Source organism: Bombina bombina, chromosome 10 (assembly GCF_027579735.1).
Source record: "Bombina bombina isolate aBomBom1 chromosome 10, aBomBom1.pri, whole genome shotgun sequence".
NCBI lineage: Eukaryota > Metazoa > Chordata > Amphibia > Anura > Bombinatoridae > Bombina > Bombina bombina.
The window spans coordinates 32,641,746-32,661,575 of NC_069508.1; the positions used below are offsets into that span (position 1 = coordinate 32,641,746).

General features: G+C 37.2%; 1 protein-coding gene across 1 annotated transcript in view; it reads left to right on the forward strand.

The window, feature by feature from the left end:
• The first annotated feature begins 320 nt into the window (after window positions 1–320).
• Window positions 321–19,830, forward strand: part of SOAT1 (sterol O-acyltransferase 1) — a 71,102-nt gene continuing 51,592 nt past the window's right edge. Inside the window, exons 1-2 of the mRNA XM_053693929.1 lie at window positions 321–502; window positions 6,994–7,117. Of these exons, the coding sequence (XP_053549904.1) occupies window positions 7,003–7,117 (115 nt within the window). The 5' untranslated portion in view covers window positions 321–502; window positions 6,994–7,002. The remainder of the gene's footprint in view (window positions 503–6,993; window positions 7,118–19,830) is intronic.

The window sequence follows — 19,830 nt, forward strand, 5'->3', positions numbered from 1 at the left end:
TGCGAGACCAGAGTGTGAGTGAAATGTAAAGAAGCCATAATGATGTCACGTTATGCATCAGTGAGTCACCCTCCAGCGTCTCTGAGCATTTGCTATTTCCTCTCCTATTAATACTTAAAATAATTTACATGAATTTTGCAGGCTGCTTATCTGGCTGGGATCCATTACAAATATGTCCCCGGGTGAGACTGAATAAACAGAAAGGAAATTCCCTCAGTAAACGTTTCACACATTTAACATCGATAGTGCGCATGCGCAAAGTCTTATCTATTCTAGCGCGCATGCGCAACGTTGCTTTAAACCAAAGTCTTCTGCTCTTAATGGGCAGAGAGCATCAGAGGTACCATAGAGTGCGCATTTAGCAGCCAGAGCGGTTCACTTGATACAGAAGTGTTGGTTTCATTGAAACGAGCAGGAAGATCAGCAACAGCGGACACGGATACCCTGTAGGGAGGGGAGTTGGTACTGGGGTCCCCAGCAGTCTTGTCCGGGAGTGAGGCAGGTAAATACCCTCAAGTGTGTAGTGTATCCGGCTGTGTGTGAGTGAGAGGCTGTACCCTGTAATGAATGGGACCTCACATGCCCTTAGCCTGGTGCTGTACTAACTTCACTGGCGCTGCTTATCAATTATATAGCAGTATATATTATACAGCAGTAGATTTTATATATATATATCAACTATTAGTGTCATCTACTGGTTTATTATTGATTCATAGATGGTGATGTTACTGGTATTGTGTATCAGTTGCACTGTTGGTTAAACTACCATAAGATCCTCTATTAAATAATGTTAATTTTATCCTCAGGAAATGTTATTTTTTAGTATGAGTCTGTGTGATCAACACCAATGTGCCCCTGTTACAAGAACATAAACTGATCAAATAGTTTTAAATGTTACAATGTTTCTGTATAGAAAAAAAGTCATTGCATTATTTCCTATACATATTCCATTTTATGTATCTTTTTTTGTGTGTAAGTTCTAATTATTATTTTATTTTTAAGCTTTTGAGACTTTAAACCAAACAGGTACATTATAAGTTGAGATACTTTCCTAAATGTCAGTGCCCAAGAGAATCGTGCCACATGGATCTTTTGCAGAACGTTCTCAGTAAAGTTACAGTAAAAAAAAAAGAATCATGGTTCAGATAGAACATGCAATTTCAAAACTCTTTTCTGATAACTTATATAATCAAATTTCTTTATTCTCTTGATATCCTTTGTTGAAAAGCATACCTAGGTAGGCTCAGGAGCAGCAATGCACGGAGCAGCAATGCACAACTGGGAGATAGTATATGCTCTTTGTCATTGGCTCATCTGATGCGTTGAGCTAGCTCCCAGTAGTGCATTGCTTCTTCTTCAACAAAGGATGTCCAAAAGCTAATTTTGATAATAAAAGTAAAGTTGTTTCAAATCATGTGCTATATCTGAATCCTGAAAGAATAATTTTGGATTACATGTTCCTTTTTTAAGATTAACTTTTTGTGTGACATCACTGCCCTGTACATCTGTTTTCTAATTTCAGTTGTTAAAGGGACAGTTTACCATAGAACTGTTATTGTTTTAAAAGATAGATAATCCCTTTATTACCCATTCCCCAGTTTTGCACAACCAACAGTTATATAAATATGTTTTACCTCCTGTGATTACCTTGTATCTAGGAACCTTCTTCCAGCCCCCTGATCACATGACTGTGACTGTTTATTACCTATTGTCTTAAATTTAGCATTGTTTTGTGCTAAATCTTAAATAACCCCCTGTGCCTGAACACAGTATTATCTATATGGCCCATGTGTACTTTCTGTCTCTTTGTGTTGAAAAGAGATTTAAAAAGCATGTGATAAGAGGCAGCCATCAAAGGCTTAGAAATTAGCATATGAGCCTACCTGTGTTTAGTTTAAACTAAGAATACCAAGAGAAAAAAGCAAATTTGATGATAAAAGTAAATTGGAAAGTCCTATCTGAATAATGAAAGTTTAATTTATACTAGACTGTCCCTTTAATTTGGGACCCAATATTCAATTTCCACCCTTCTGACCGCTCCCATAGTGTAAAAGTATTAGAAAATGTATTCAGTAGCTGTGAGTATACGAGGGATTGGGAATGCAAGACATGACCCTTCTATAGAAGAAAACTTTACATGAGTTTGACAACACAAATTAATAATTAAAGGGACAGTCTAGTCCAAAATAAACTTTCATGATTCAGATAAAGAATGTAATTTTAAACAATTTTCTGTTATCACCAATTTTGCTTTGTTCTCTTGGTATTCTTAGTTGAAAGCTAAACCTAGGAGGTTCATATGCTAATTTCTAAGTCCTTGAAGGCCGCCTCTTATTTCAGGGCATTTTGACTGTTTTTAAGACTAGAGGGTGTTAGTTCATGTGTGTCATATAGATAACACTGTGCTGACGCACACACAGTTCCGGTGAGCCCGCTCTGATTGGCTAAAATGGATGTCTGTCAAAAGAACTGAAATAAGGGGGCTTAGATACAAGATAATCACAGAGGTAAAAAGTGTGTTGGTTATGCAAAGCTGGGGAATGTGTAATAAAGGGATTATCTATCTTTTTAAACAATACAAATTCTGGTGTAGACTGTCCCTTTAAGATAATCACCCTGCTTTGAATAGCTTAACAGTTATATTTTAAAAATATTGTAATGTTTTTATTTATACTTATTTTTAGGGAATTACACCTCTTAAAATTGTGATTAATCGTGTATAGTTTAAAAAAATAATGACTTTGCAAAACTCTTTTATTTATTTTAACCCCTCCTTCAGTAATGTTAAAGGGATATGAAACCCAAACATGTTCTTCTGTGATGCAGACAGAGCATAGAATATATAAAATAAAAAAAGAAAGTTTTAAATTTACTTTTATTTTCAAATTTTCTTTGTTCCCATGATATTCTGTGTTAAATGGACAGGAAACCCCAAAATGTTCTTTCACGATTCAGATAGAACATTTTCAAACAACTTTCCAGTTAACTTCTATTATAAAATGTGCTTCATTCTCTTGTTATCCTTTGCAGAAAGAACAGCATTGCACTACTGTCAGCTAGCTGATCACATCTAGTTAGCCAATCACAAGAGACAAATGTGTGCAGGCACCAATCGGCAGCAGCTCCCACTAGTGTAAGATATGTGCATATTCTTTTTCAACAAGGGATACCAAGAGAACAAAGCACATTTTGAAAATAGAAGTGAATTTTAAAAGTGTCTTAAAGGGACACTGTACCCAAAAATTTTCTTTCATGATTCAGATAGAGCATGCAATTTTAAGCAACTTTCTAATTTACTCCTATTATCAAATCTTCTTTATTCTCTTGGTATCTTTATTTGAAATGCAAGAATGTAAGTTTAGATGCCGGCCCATTTTTGGTGAACAACCTAGGTTGTCCTTGCTGATTGGTGGATAAATTCATCCACCAATCAAAAACTGCTGTCCAGAGTGCTGAACCAAGAAAAAAAGCTTAGATGCCTTCTTTTTCATATAAAGATAGCAAGAGAACGAAGAAAAATTGATAATAGGAGTAAATTAGAAAGTTGCTTAAAATTGCATGCTCTATCTGAATCACAAAATAATTTTTTGGGGTACAGTGTCCCTTTAAAATGACATGCTCTATCCGAATCATGCAAGTTTAATTTTGACTTTCCTATCCCTTTTAAAGATATACCTAGGTAGGCATCAGGAAGACTGCATGGCAGGAAATATTGCTGCCATCTAGTGCTCTTGCATATGAATAACATTTTTGCAAAGCTGTTGCCATATAGTGCTCCTAATCATACATCCCTGCTTTTTCAACCAAAGATACAAAGAGTACGAAGAAAAACTTAGAAGTATATTAGAACAGTGTTTAAAATTGCATGCTCTGTTTGAATCATGAAAGAGAAAAAAAATGGGTCTCCCTTTAAGTGTGAAAATTGTGAGTTTTCCAATTATGAGAATTGGTAGTGCACAACGGACTTCACAAGCCTAAGCCTGCCACGTATCTGTTCCTAACTTAGCAGTATTGTTGGTCTGATAAGAAACTGTTAAACAGGTGAGATTTTGCAGACAAAATGACAGCCGCTACCCTTGTCTACTCCAATATGTCTAGATTGACTCCTGGTGGGTATTGAAAAAAACACTGCAATAAACAAGGTGTTAATGCATTCTGACAAAATATTACACTGCAGAAAAATCTTGTGATTACAGGGTGTTTGTCTCTTTAAATTGTGTGCATGACCTCTCAGTATTCATATTGATTAGTAAGTATATCATCAGGTTGTCCTCTCCTAGAAACCAAATACAATAAACAAGCTGGGAATTGTATTGTTTTAGTCCGCTGTAACAATGCACATTTGCTGGGATAGGAATTTGCAGTATCAAGGTCTAACGCAGAATAAACTACATACTATGTGATGAACGGACCTTCACTCAAGTCTGTTAAAGGGACATTACATTTAAAATAAAAATCCCCATAAAATGTTAAAGTATTGTAAAAATAATGTAATTTTCTGTAAAATTGGTTGTTTTTTTTTCCAGCTCCCCTTCAGAGAGGCTGGAATACATCCTGTATAATTAAGTATACTCCACCTTAAAGGGATTGGAAACCCAAAACCTGTTTTAGTAAAAAGCCTTTGAGTACAGGCATGAGGAGAATATCTCTGTGCAGCAGCATTTTGAGATATAAAACATACTGTTTCATTGTTGTAATAAAAAGTACTAAATGTTGTTATACTTAAAGGGACAGTCTACACCTTAGTCTTCCTTAATTCTTACCTTAGATTAATCTGCCTCCTACACCCTTTCTATATCATGCAGCAGGAACAGTAAAAAAGTTATTTTAAAATGAATAGTGTTTCTGGCCAGTTTGAAATGGCTGCCAAGCTCCACCCACTGATGACATCACAATCTGGGCTGCATCTAGGCTCTCCACTGAATAGCATTGACAAGTCTGTTGAATACAACCAGTGAGCCTTTTGTTATTGGATGCCATTTGCAGCCCAGATAATGATGTCATCAGTGGGCTGAGCTTGACAGCCATTTCAAAGTGGCCAGAAACAAAAATCATTTTAAAATAACTTTCTTACTGTTCCTGCTGCATGATATAGAAAAGGTGCACAAGTCTTTTTGCAGCTTAATCTAAGGTAAAACTTTAAGATGACCAAGGTGTAGACTGTCCCTTTAATAGAATCATTGTAATAGTATTCATCATTTTAAAATTATTTTTTTTAATAAACATTTCTGCAGGGTCTATTACTTCATGTCACAGTCCCACAGGGGGAGGGGGTTGTGGTCTCTACAGGAAGGCAAAGGAGTTGCTTTCCCTTTAAAGTGGTTTCTAGGAGACGTGCACTAGCTCCAGTCCTTGCCCATGCTCAGTAGAGGGCTTTTGCTGGAAAAATCATGTGACAGTAGAACTTGTTTTATTTTAGTTGCTCCCTTATCTCACTACAACAATGTTTCATATCCCTTTTAACAGCGTGCCTGCTCAAAAAGACAGCCGTGACTTGTGTTTTGTAAACTGAATAATTGCCAAGATTCTTTTTGTGGTAGTTTTCTGGGTCTGTATAGTGCCAGTCTGCGCTAACAGGGGTGCTGATTAGTAAGTATGCTCTTTGTACCGAGCGTAACTACTAGTCAGTGCCTGTCTGCACATGTGACTGCAGTAAAAACTTAAAAAAAAATAAAAAATACTAAAGAAGTCTAAGCATTTTGTCCCCTATGTTCATTTCCTTTGCATATATTCTCATTCCTTAGGGTTTAGTCGGCTTTTTACAGTTATTAGGTTTATTAAAAATAAGCCACTCACACCATGTCTTCCACTTCAGTCGTTATGGTTTATTGTAAACCTTGATAATTATGAAATTATATTACATGTCCCCATTCTGACCTTCCTTAGTGACTGGTTATCAGTCTGATAACGTGGCCTGGTAATCTCTCAAATTCACTATCATTTTCCTTTAAGTTAATTTTGCATTTCTGTTACCGTAAACAAGTGCATTATCCAGTACCTACGTATTCTGGATTAATTTTAGAGACTAAGGTAAAAAGAATAATTCTTTTAATACAACAGTAACTGCTTACTTTTTCTGTAGCGTCATCCAATTGTATGAAAAGTTGATATTAATCTAGAAATCTCATGGACTTAACCCTTATGGCAAATCATTATCCCATGCTTGCAATAAATGGATCCTGATAGTGATTGATAACATGAATTTCCATTGTATCATTAAAATGATATGTGAATCACTCCCAAGCAAAGGAGCAGTAAATTACAGTGTGTCCCTGTCAGCAGAACATATACGGCTGTGCAGTGACAACAAAATACGTTCTCAGCTTGTTAATATGTTGCAATAAGTCACCTATCGTTAGATCTAACAGGTCAATCGGTTCTGGGGTTATATAGATGGAACACAAGCATAGTATTTACACTGGTTAGGATGAGATTTAGCATCTAGTGCTTCTGTACTAATCTGACTTTTAAATAAAATTTATTGTAAACTTTCTTGCCACTTTATGCCCCCACAGCTCTGGGTCGCCCCTTTTAAATGTGCATTGCAAAGCTAAAACGATATGCTTCTAAAGGTTGGTGACATCTTTCCCCAGTGTTTTTTATATTAGTTATTCTGAGTATACAATAACATTTAATGTAGAGTTTGCCAAAAACACAATGTGTCATTTTCGTTCTATGGCCTCTTTCCAGTGTGCAGAATGTGTTTGTGTCTGAATATAACTGCCCAGGCAGGCCAAAATAATGTCAATATTTGTTTAACTTTGCTCTTGTTCAGAACTCCACATAATAACATCCTGTATGAGCACCTCAATGCACAATATGATACTTCTCCTTCACTTTCTACTGACTTGAGCCTTTTCTGTTACATATTTTTAATATAACCTGTGGCTGAAAAGCTTCAGGGCAGTGTTTTTTTTTGTTTTTTTTTGTTTTGTGTTGTTTGCTAACAAGAACACATATAGTTCACGCATTGCAATTCTTTTGTCTTACTAGCACTTCAACATGTCTGAAGAAGGTGGCCGTGTCCTGCGCAGTCGCCGCTCGATTTCCAGGTCTACAGAAAAAGAAGATAGTGTGAGAAGGGTAGAGGATGGAGAGAAATCCTTTAAGAGCAATGGTAAGAAATATGAAGAACCGTATCATAGCTGCTAATCCTATAAAAGCTTTAAAGGGGCATTAAACACTTTGAGATGGTAATATAAAATGATAAATTGTGTATATATAAAACAGCTCTGCAATATACTTTTATTATTTATTTTGTCCTCTTTGCCTGTAATTCCATTGTGAAATTGTGAGCTTTTCAGTTCCTGAAATGGAAGTGCAGAACACTGTTAAATCCAGCACAACCATTGGCTGCACACTCTAGTGACCTATTTATAACTGACCCTAATTGGCCACAGCAGAGAAGGTAACACAAGTTACAACATGGCAGCTCCCAGTGTTTTATAGACACTAAAACTTTACACTTATTTTGTCACTTTTTAAACAACTAATGAAACTTTAAAAAATACATCTACATGTTAGTCATGGACTAATCTTTTCTTTGAATGTATCATTCTATCTAGCATTTATTTAGTGTTTAAAGGGACACTGTACCCAAATATTTTCTTTTGTGGCTCATATAGAGCATGACATTTTAAGCAACTTTCTAATTTACTCCTATTATCAAATTTTCTTCATTCTCTTGGTATCTTTATTTGAAATGCAAGAAATTAAGTTTAGATGCCGGCCCATTTTTGGTGATCAACCTGGGTTGTTCTTGCTGATTGGTGGATAAACTCATCTTCCAATAAAAAAGTGCTGTCCAGAGCTCTGAATAAAAAAAAAGCTTAGATGTCTTTTTAAAATAAAGATAGCAAGAGAACGAAGTAAAATTGATAATAGGAATAAATTAGAAAGTGGCTTAAAATTGCATGCTCTATCTAATTGGGTTCAGTGTCCCTTTAATGTCCCTTTAAGATATAATCCATTTGTTTTTATCATGGAAAGTTACAATTACTTTTTGCTCTTTAAAGGGCCATAATACCCAAATGTTTAAACACTTGAAAGTGATGCAGCATAGCTGTAAAAAGCTGATTAGAAAATATCACCTGAACATCTCTATGTAAAAAAGAAAGATATTTTACCTCAAAAGTTCCTCAGTAGCCACCTCCCATTGTAAAGGATTTCTAAGCAGCATTTTAGTGTGTTTGTCCTGGGACATCTGAAGGGACTAGCATCGTGCACTCTCATATTATTTCACCAATCAGGTAAAGGAAGCTTACTATGAAATCTCATGAGAGTTAAGTCAAATCTCATGAGATCACAGTAAGAGTTCATGACCTCAGCACTGCTGATGCTGATTGGCTGCTGTTCATTTCTTCATTTTTTTTTTTTAAATTTGTTTACCTGCAGCTGGGAGCAGCTGAGTATAACTTTTTACACAGAACTTACTCTGCTGAGCTGAGGAGATTGTGAGGTAAAATATCTTCCTTTTTTACATAGTGATACTCAGGTGATATTTTCCTATCAGTTTCAAGTGATTTAGCATATGAGTATTATGTCCCTTTTAAGGGACACTGAACCCACATTTTTTATTTTGTGATTCAGATTGAGCATGAAATTTGAAGCAACTTTCTAATTTACTCCTATTGTCAAATTTTCTTTGTTCTCTTGCTATCTTTATTTGAAATGCAAGAATGTAAGTTTAGATGCTGGCCCATTTTTGGTGAACAACCTGGGTTGTCCTTGCTGATTGGTGGATAAATTCATCCACCAATAAAAAAGTACTGCTCAGAGGTCTGAACCAAAAAAAACCCTGTAGGTGCCTTTTTGAAATAAAGATAGCAAGAGAACGAAGAACAATTGATAATGGGAGTAAATTAGAAAGTTGCTTAAAATTGCATGCTCTGTCTGAATCGGGAAAGAAAAAAAATTGGGTTCAGTGTCCCTTTAAGCATTTTTGACCATATTTATTTATTTTACTTTTAAAGTCTGTGATATCTCTAGTTCTCTTAGTAGTGTTAAAGAGATATAACAGTTGCAACATATCTTTTTATAGCCTTACAATAAAAAGAGTTAAAGAGACACAAAACTCACATTTTTCTAGTTCTGATTCAGATCAAGAATACAAATTTTAACAACTTTCCAATTTATTTCTAATATTTATTTTGCTTCCTTCTCATGTTATCCTTTGCTGAAAGGTTTATCTAGACAAGCTCAGGAGCAGCAAATAACCTAGGTTCTCGTTGTTGATTGGTGGCAGCAGATATATAACGATTGTCATTGGCTCACCCATGTATTCAGTTAGAAACCAGTAGTGCATTGCTGTTCCTTCAACATATGATACCAAGAGAATGAAACAAATTAGATAATAGAAGTAAATTAGAAAGTTGTTTTAAAACTGTATTCTCTATCTGAATCATGAAAGAAAATGTTTGGGTTTCATGTCCCTTTTAAGGGACATAGCAGCTAAAATGCTTGTGCCATTCCTGATTAGCCCATTGGCATTTTCCTGCATAGGAGCTGCAGTGCGTTGTGCTCTTTAAAGGGACATTGCTTTGTAAAATGTTCTCCCTTTTTAATGAGCAATTTTACCTGCTGGTGTGTATTAAAACGACATTAAACACTAAATGTATGCATTCAAAGAAAAGATTAGCCTGAGAATAAAATGTAGATGCGTTTTTTTAAAGTTTTATGGTTGTTTCAATAGTGACAAAATAAGTAAAGTTTTAGTGTTTATAAAACAATGGGAGCTGCCATGTTGTAACTTAGGTTACCTTCTCTGTTGTGGCCAATTAGGGACAGTTATAAATATGCCACTAGAGTGTGCAGCCAATAGCTGTGTGGTATATAACAGTGTTGTACACTTCCATTTCTAACAGGAACTGAAAAGCTCACAATTTTAGAATATGAAAAGGTGAAAAGAATAAATAATGAGCGATTTGCAGACTTCTTTTTATATAAGCGATTTATAATTTTATATTACTATCTCAAAGTGTTTAATGTCCCTTTAAAGTTATTTACAAATAGTATTTGTACTTTTTTATTTTGTCATCTGAGATGTTTTATCTGAATCTGGAAAGTTTTAGTTTTGACTTATAGCCCTTTTTAAATACATAGCCATTATATAATATAAATACAGTATATATAATTTTTTTTTTTTTTTTTTTTTTTGCTACCTCTTTCATTGGTTACATAACGGCTGTAGAGAGCATTTTACCGTGCACGTATCTGCCAGTTGCATAAACTCTTTTAGTTGACCGTTTTCATCTTTGTAATATTTTGACCAGTGTGAGTATTGATCTGTTTCTGTAACTCATTAAATATTAATGACCTTTATCACTGTATCACACTGGGGATAGTTGTATGTCCTTAAAGCTTGTGACGTTGATTTCCTTTTTTTTATCTTGTACTGTCTAACCTCACTACAGGAATCTTTGTAGTTCCAAAAGATTGCAACATTTATGTTGGTGTTTTGGAATTGCATAAGCTGTGCAGGCCTCGTATTAACTTAAAGGGACACTGTACTATACTATACAATTTTTTTAAATCCCTTTAATGTGTTCCAAATGACTTGCTAAACCTACTGCAGATTATTAAATGTATGGGAAATTGTTCCTTCATATTGATTTTTGTATTTGACAGATGTTTTTTGCTTATTAAACTCACTTATTATTAAGGATAGGCACATTTTAAATGATCTGGCCCTGCAGAAAGAGTAGACCTGGTTATGGTACACACAGGTATAGAAAAGCTAATTTAAGTCTGTGGGTGTGTAACAACCAATAACGGGTGTTTCAGTAGCAAAATTATCTCTATCACCCCCCACTGGGAGGTTATTTTGCAATGTTATATGCTGTTTACATAGCTTTTCTACTTAGTATACATATCTACATATTTTCAGTTCTGGTGCCTGTTGCAACCCCCCAAAGCAGCAATTTAAAATGATAAAATAAAGGTAAAGGAGCTGTTTGCGAACAATTTAATACACTCCAGCCGGTCAAATTGAACAACAGGGACAAATTAAAGGGAAGAAAATGTTAGTCCAATGTTCCTTTAACCCCTTAGTGACCAGACCATTTTTCAATTTTCTTACCGTTAAGGACCAGGGCTGTTTTTACATTTCTGCGGTATTTGTGTTTAGCTGTAATTTTTCTCTTACTCATTTACTGTACCCACATATATTATATACCGTTTTTCTCGGAACCAAAGAAAAACAAACTGGCACTACACTGTAATAATAGGTGAGATAGGAATTATAAAATTCCGGTGCTACCCCTCAAAAATATAATTCGAACAAAGGGACAGGAAGGTAAGGGGTTACTGTAGCACTCACTCTCAAAGGAGATGTAAAGTAAAACCATTCATACTTTATTAATCATGTGTTAAAACTAGGATAAACATCCCTAGTGGATAAGTTATACTACCCACAACCACCTATTTAACAATAATAAAAGCAAAGGGGGCTCTCCTAACACTCCTCTGTTTCCTGGCCGATAACTGGAAGCGTCGGCATCAGGTGGCTGGAGTGATAGGATGAGCCAGTAAAGAACGTGCTGTACAAACGCGTTTCGGCTATTAGAAAGCCTTTATCAATGTTTCACATTCAATGCCTAAAATAGTAAGCCGAGGCTCCGATGTTCGGAGCTTAATATCTCTCCAGAACACCGGTTAGTAGCCAATCCGGGATCTTTCCCAGACTCCACCTTCGTGTCCTTCAATCGGTTACGGGCTTGGTTCACGCCCATAAGAAAGTATTCTTCCGATTGGAGTAGTGCCGCTCGCCTTGACATTGGTGGATTATCATGCCTTATTATCCTGGAGGATTCTGCTGGTTGTATACAGTCTCTTAGAATCCATGGCTAATTTACATACAGTTGCTATGTATAGTATCATTGATTAGGGATGGAACGTATCTTTAGGATGGTATATAGATACACAACATACTAGATATATGGAATCCTATCAACTGTCCTAGTTTGGAAGCAAACAAGCAGCTTCCACCTGGTTGTGGTTGGGGTGTCTGGTAGTTGTATAATTTCTATTTTACATCCTGGTATTATTGTTTTTCCCACGTTAAAAATTTAATTTTGACCTAAATAATTTCCATCATTTAGGATACACTGATGGTGTTTTACTGATGTGCTTGATATGGAGTTAACGTTGTAACAGCTAATGGCCATCATATATGACTTTATATCCTCATATCCTCAATCCTAGGGGTAATGTATTTACAACTTCCCTAGGCGTGTAAGAGATTCAATAATACTGAATTTATATGGGTATAGTCCATTATATGAATATTGCGGCACACACAGGTATGCATAGGATTATATGTTTGAGTGTATAGTGATGGTTTGCTGGTATTTATCATATACGAATACATATCTATGTATGGATATTACATCTCTTAACACAAAGTATATTAAGCTCGCAAACCACATAACAAACTACCTCTGTTATATAATATTATTAGCGTTTCTTATGTCTCCATAAATTTGTACATAGTAAGAAATCATCAGTTTGACGAATGACTTATTTGATGGATTAATCTATGGATGCATATTGGTTCTTCGTTTTTGAGGCTTAAGTAGCTATATGATGCAGAATTCACAGAGTCCGATATTACACCAATGACAAAGCGTGTGGCATTGCTCCAATCAGATGGAGACTTTCTTATGGACGAGAATTAGGCATGATCATACCGTTTTTCTCGCCATTAAATGGACTTTCTAAATATACCATTATTTTCATCATATCATATAATTTACTTCAATTTTTGTTTTATAAAATATGATGAAAAAAAACACACTTTTTCTAAATTTGACCCCCCAAAATCTGTTACACATCTACAACCACCAAAAAACACCCATGCTAAATAGTTTCTAAATTTTGTCCTGAGTTTAGAAATACCCAATGTTTACATGTTCTTTGCTTTTTTTGCAAGTTATAGGGCAATAAGTACAAGTAGCACTTTGCTATTTCCAAACCATTTTTTTTTTCTTCTTCAAAAAATGGGGATAGTTACATTGTAACACCGATATCTGTCAGGAATCCCTGAATAACCCTTCACGTGTGTGTGTGTGTATGTATATATATATATTTATTATTATTATTATTATTATTATTATTATTTTTTTATGAAGGAAAAAAAAGTATTGATCTAGGCCCATTTTAGTATATTTCATGTAGGGCTGCACGATTAATCGTAGTAATCGCCGCTATTTAAAAACCGCAAGAGTATGTGATTTTTAGCCCCGCCCTGAAGTGACATCACTCGCTCCATGTCAACAGGCTTAGCGGTGACTGAAGAGAAGATCCTGAGCGCACACGTGACGTGACTCTCCCTCTCGGCAGTCGGCGTTCCTGGGATGGTCCCGGGGAGGAGGGGCGGGACATAGACTGAGAAGGAAGTGTCTCTAGCAGGTGATTGGTGGACTGGTGTTACTGTAGCATGAGAGTGGCCCATCGGAATTTAGCACCGACACGAGACCGGGTTTTTCATTAGACGGTGCTGTGGGATCATGATACTTCCTGTTCTGTCACTACAGTTCTTGTGAGCCCCACGTCTTTACATCTGAGGGAAAATATTAACTTGTTCTAATGTTTAAAATGCATTGAGGTCCCTGGGAGGCAGCTGAGAGGCTAAAACGCTAATAAAGTACCGCTTTATTATGCACTGTGTTTTAATTTGAAATAGTATTTTCTAAGCTGCCTCCCAGGGACCTCAGTGCATTTTAAACATTAGAACAAGGTAATATTTTCACTCAGATGTGAAGACGTGGGGCTCACAGGAGCTGTAGTGACAGAACAGGAAGTATCATGATCCATCCCAAAGCACTACCTGTAATGAAAAAGCCGGTGTCGGTGCTTAATTCCGATGGGCCACTCTCATGCTACAGTAACACTAGTCTACGTGTGCAAAATTAAGGTGTTATAGTAATTTATAAAAAAAAAAAATCGCAATCCCCCCCCCATATCGCCCAGCCCTAATTTCATGCCACCATTTTACTGCCAAATGCGATCAAATAAAAAAAAAAAAAAAAAATTGTTCACCTTTTCGCTAAACTTTTTCACAAACTTTAGGTTTCTCATTGAAATTATTTACAAACCGCTTGTGCAATCATGGCACAAATGGTTGTAAATGCTTATCTGGGATCCCCTTTATTCATAAATAGCAGACATATATGGCTTTGGCATTGCTTTTCTGTAATTAGAATGTCGCTAAATGCCGCTGCGCACCACACTTGTATTATACCTAGCAGTGAAGGGGTTAATGAGGTAGCTTGTAGGGTTTATTTTAGCCTTAGTGTAGAGGCCAGCCTCCAACCTGACACATCCTACCCCGATCCGTCCCTGACCCCTCTCAAACAGCTCTCTTCCTTCCCCCACCTCACAATTGTCACTGTCATCTTAACTACTGGCAGAAAGTCTGCCAGTACTAAAGTAAAAGGCTTTTTTTAATTTTTTTTTATATATAACAAACATAAAAAAACATTTTTCTGTAGTGTAGCTACTGCCCCTCAATACGCTGCCCCCCTCCCCCTGTCAGATCCCTCCTTCCCTTTGACTAAATATGTACTAATAGTGTAGCAGTCCTACGCGCCAGTGGGAGTGCCCCCCCCCCCGGGCACTCCCACTCCTCGCGCACACTCCCGGACCCATAAGCTCCGCTAACCGGAAGTCCACCAGCGAAGATCCACCTGCCTCCATCCTTTCTCTCCAATGCCACCAACGATCGGCACCATTGCTGGCTGATGCAGAGAGGACCACAGGGTGTCTCTGTCTTTCTCTGTCTCTCTTTCTCTCGGGTACTGCAGGATGCCTCAATATCGATCATGATTGCTTCCAGCGCCTGAAACCCCTGAGGACGTGCCAGGCACGTCCTTGGTCGTTAACGACCATTTTTTGTAGGACATGCCTGGCACGTCCTTGGTCGTTAAAAAAAAAAAAAAAAAAAAAAAAAAGAGACTCTGAGCCTTTGCTCACATGAGCCTATAACTGCAAGTTAAAGGGACATTATACACCTATTTCACTGCATGTGATAGACACTACTATAAAGAAGAATATGCACAGATACTGATATAAAAATCCAGTATAGAACCTTTTTTAAAAACTTATTTAGAAGCTCACAATTAAGCACTGTTGATGAGGACACCCACTAAAAGGGGCTGAGAAAACAGAAAGAGCAGACGCTCCCCCCCCTGCATATGAGAAGACCCACTACACAAACAGGAGCAAGCAGGAATCTGTAGACTTCAGTCTACATCTGATACTTTAGGGCTTGTTTAGGAGTCTGAAAATCAGCACGTTTTAATAAAATAAAAAAGTAAAACTATACATTGTTACAAAAACAAACCAGATAAGCTATATAAATGGATCATATTCAAAACATTTTATGCAAAGACAAATCTAGTGTTTAGTCCCTTTAACTTTATGCACCTCCCTCTAATCATGGGTGCAGCCATTTTGTAACCTAGGTTTTACTGTAAGAGTTACTGCACATGTGCAAACCGTTCATCACTAGAATGTAGTGAAAGCTAAATTTAAACATGGCAGCACTCATGACTAGAGGGAGGCGTGGAATAACTTCAATACTATGCTTAACAAATGTATTTACTGTTCAATGTCCCTTTAAGAATTCTTATTCTCCAACCGTCTTTATAGAGGGGCAGAACTTTTCCATGGAGGGGTTTAGCCAATCTGTAGAATATTGAATGAGAGCCCTGTATCTACACAACTTTATTATGGAGATGAAACCTTGCATAGGCTTTTACCAGCTGTGCTCCAGCCAGTGATCTGGGGAAATGGTAGCTGAGTGGCTGAGCATCATGGGAAATTATATCTTTCAACTAAGAATACAAAGTGAACAAAGCAAAATTAGTGATAAAAGTAAATTGGAAAGTTGTTTAAAATTACATGCCCTATCTGAATCATGAAAGCTTATTTTGGACTTGACTGTCCCTTTTTAAGGGAAACACATTTTTACAGTACACTGCCCCTTTAAGTTGGAGAGTCCTGGTCTAAATTACATTAATTTTAATTGACCTTTTTGACATTCTAAATCGTGAAATGTTAGCGTTTCAAAACCTACAGTTTACCAGGGCATTATCCAAAATATTTGTAATTACCTGCTAGATAAAAAAAAAATTACTTTAGTTATTCCCAGTGAGTGTGCAGCTTGTTACACAAGATTCTTTAACTTTTAGATCTTAAAAAATAATGGTCTTTGTTTCCCTCCATGTCATGTGAAACTGAGTTGCTGACTTCCTGTGCGTCATCTGTCTCTGAACTCTGATGACATATGTGGGTGATCTCACTATGAGCAAGTCTCAATGTGCCTTGTGAAAGGAGGTTAATGACCTTAGATGACTATTATTAGTTTTATTTTTTATGCAAATAAAGAAACCATGTGAAATATCTACTTTTTCAAATATGGGGAGAAAGTTTACAGCAGTTAGTTTCATCTGGCTGATAATGTAAAATTAAAAACTATGAATTGGATTATGCATTTACATATCCAGGCAAGTGATCAGACCTGCTTTCATTCAGATTTCCCTAGCACATGGTTTTCTGCCTACTGAGATGCAAATGATCACTTTAGATTCTTCACACACTTTATGGATTGTGCAATGCAAGAACAGGCACTTAGAGACAAGGCTGGATTGGCCTACCAGGATACCAGGAGATTTCTCGGTGGGCTGCAGCAGCTGGGGCTAGAAAGCTATAATTTAAAGGGGCGATTAATGGATGAAATTGAGTTTTAAGTACCTATATAACAACAATCTGGCCCTTTTGTATTTAAAAACAAAACTAAAAAAAAAACTAAATATAATTCTGAAAAAAATATTGAGGAGTATCCCAGTAATCCCTTTTGAGAAAAAATGGGGTGTGCGCATTCTACTGATCCAACGAAAAATAGGGCTGGTCTCCAAATTTTCCAGGGATGTTTTTATATCCCAGTCTGGCCATGCTTAGACCTTTTTTTTTTTTTTATTTTTTTTTTTTTTTTTTAAATTAAATATATTTTTATTGTAGAGGACACATAGACAGTACAGGCAAATTGTTAACATATCAGCTTTAGAATGTTACAGCAATGGTTGTCAACATTTAGAGTGTAAATGGCATATAAGAGATGATGTACATATATCATACTGACAGTACAAATGGAAGGATAATATGTTTATTTACTAGATTTGTAACTGGAGCAATTACCCATCTGTCTCTTCGCATGTGTCAATCATTTTAAACATATATAAAACACAACATAACACTTTTCTTAATTAACTTAACTAACCTATTTCTGGAAGATCTCCGAGCTAAAGGGAGGACTGCGTCAAGGTGGGGGGACTCCCAGAACACCAAAGAGTCAGAATGCAGTTTCTCGCCACAAGTGTACAGAGGGTTAGTAATTGGGACTTATATTTTCCCACCTTAGCAAGTAACTATTATTGATGTCAAAGATAATTTTAATAGATATACTGGTTGAAAACAGTACTTGTAATAGTCCCCAAAAGCGTTGAATCATTGGGCATGTCAAGAAGTAGTGAGCTAAGATAGGGTTAGGGTATTGGCATTTTGCGGAGTGGTTTGGATGTTGTGGATTCCATTTTATCCGTCTTCTGGGTGTGATGTAGTCCCTATTAAGTAGTCTGAACTGTGCCTCACGCAATGTCACATTCAGTATAGCCGATTTGGCTTTCAGTAGGCTGTTTCTAATGTCTATGATATCAATGTCAGTTGTAGTGTCTAGTTGCAGACTCCTCAAAATGTCAGCGTGAGCCCTAGTAGATTGCTGTCTTAGTAATACTTTGTAGAATTCCTAGATTCAGTATCTCCCCAAGGTGAACGCTGTGTATGAAATTGCAAAGGTAGATTATTTCAAAAAATTCGGATCAGACTCCATCAGAGACCATATATAATGTCTAAGTTAAAGGTAGGCATATAAGTGCTTATGAGACAGGTCAAATTTAGATTTCAAATCTTGGAATGTTTTCATGGTGTGCGACAGTGGATCTACAGTGTCTCCCACCCTATAAAGTCCCTTTTCTTTCCACAGCAAAAAAGGCGCATGGTCATCCCCTGCCGGGAAGCTAGGATTCCCCATAATAGGAATATATTTTGGGGATGGGTAAACCTATAAGCTAATATAATTTTATAACTGAGGTGGTTGGGAGCTTGCCACTGGTCTAACCACTTGGTGCAAGATTATAAGCGCAAACTTCAATTTCACATTGATCTGCCAGTGATCAATCAAACTGGTTACTGTCAAATATCAGTGCGGATGTGCTGCTGTTGTGCGCATGCTTATTGGCAATGTTTACTGACGCAGGCCAACTTTTTTTGTTTTTGGCTTTGAGCCCCAGCCCCCATGGGTTGTCAGTCTTCAGTCTGCCACTTTGTGTGTGTGTGTGTGTGTATATGTACATATGTAATCAAATAAATATGTATGTATGTCTGTAGTAGCAGCATTATATTGAATTAAAAAATGTGATAAGGGGAATCATGAGGTTGTGACTTTGAATTAGGTTGGTTGGTTTCTGGCTTGTAAAGCTGGGAATAGTACCCAGATTACATAATGGGCACGATTTATCAAGCTAGGGCAGACAGGGGCGTACTTATGCGCCCCAGCTCGCCACTAGCGGCAGAAATCCGATGCCGGAATTCAGCATTGCACAAGAGTGTTATTTTGCACTCTTGTGCTACACCGTGCAATTGGCTGTGCTCAGGCAGGAGCTGTCAATCTCCCCGGTCGGACGAGACCAGACAGACTGAAATTCTCAACCTAAGAGGTGGTGAAGAGGCTGGGAAGCAGCGGTCTGATGAGCGTTGCTTGATAAATCCTGACTGCAGGTTCTCACAAGAGACTGGCGACCGGTTTGATAAATCCTGACTGTAGGTTCTCACAAGAGACTGGCCACCGGTTTGATAAATCCTGACTGTAGGTCCTCACAAGAGACTGGCCACCGGTTTGATAAATCCTGACTGTAGGTTCTCACAAGAGACTGGCGACTGGTTTGATAAATCCTGACTGTAGGTTCTCACAAGAGACTGGCCACCGGTTTGATAAATCCTGACTGTAGGTTCTCACAAGAGACTGGCCACCGGTTTGATAAATCCTGACTGTAGGTTCTCACAAGAGACTGGCGACCGGTTTGATAAATCCTGACTGTAGGTTCTCACAAGAGACTGGCGACCGGTTTGATAAATCCTGACTGTAGGTTCTCACAAGAGACTGGCGACCGGTTTGATAAATCCTGACTGTAGGTTCTCACAAGAGACTGGCGACCGGTTTGATAAATCCTGACTGCAGGTTCTCACAAGAGACTGGTGACCGGTTTGATAAATCCTGACTGCAGGTTCTCACAAGAGACTGGCGACCGGTTTGATAAATCAAGCTCAATTGCAATGTGTTTATTCACTGGAGAGTAAAGCAAAGTTTTAAAATTTCTCAAGTGGTTCCTTTTCTCTTAGTCTAACATCACAAGGTCCAAATGTAGTAATAAAAAGGTGCATTGCTCACAAGTACATTCAGAAATCACAGCTTTGCAGTCCGGGAAAGGCTAGGGGGTAGGGTTGAAAAAAATCCCTGAGAGACAATCAACAATAAATGCACTGTTTTCAGCACTACTCCATATTTGACTGTTTTCTTCAAACGGCACTTTGCTCTGGATTTAAGGAAAACTAAGACTATGCAGCCAGAGCAAAGCTCTGTTTGAAGAGAACAGTCTAAGGTGTAGCAGTGCTGCAAAATGAAAGCGCTAACAGATCCTGCATGTGTCTTGTTCTTTCTGCAGACCTGCTGCATTTTCTGCCATAACATCTCAGATCACAGCATGTTCTTCTTTG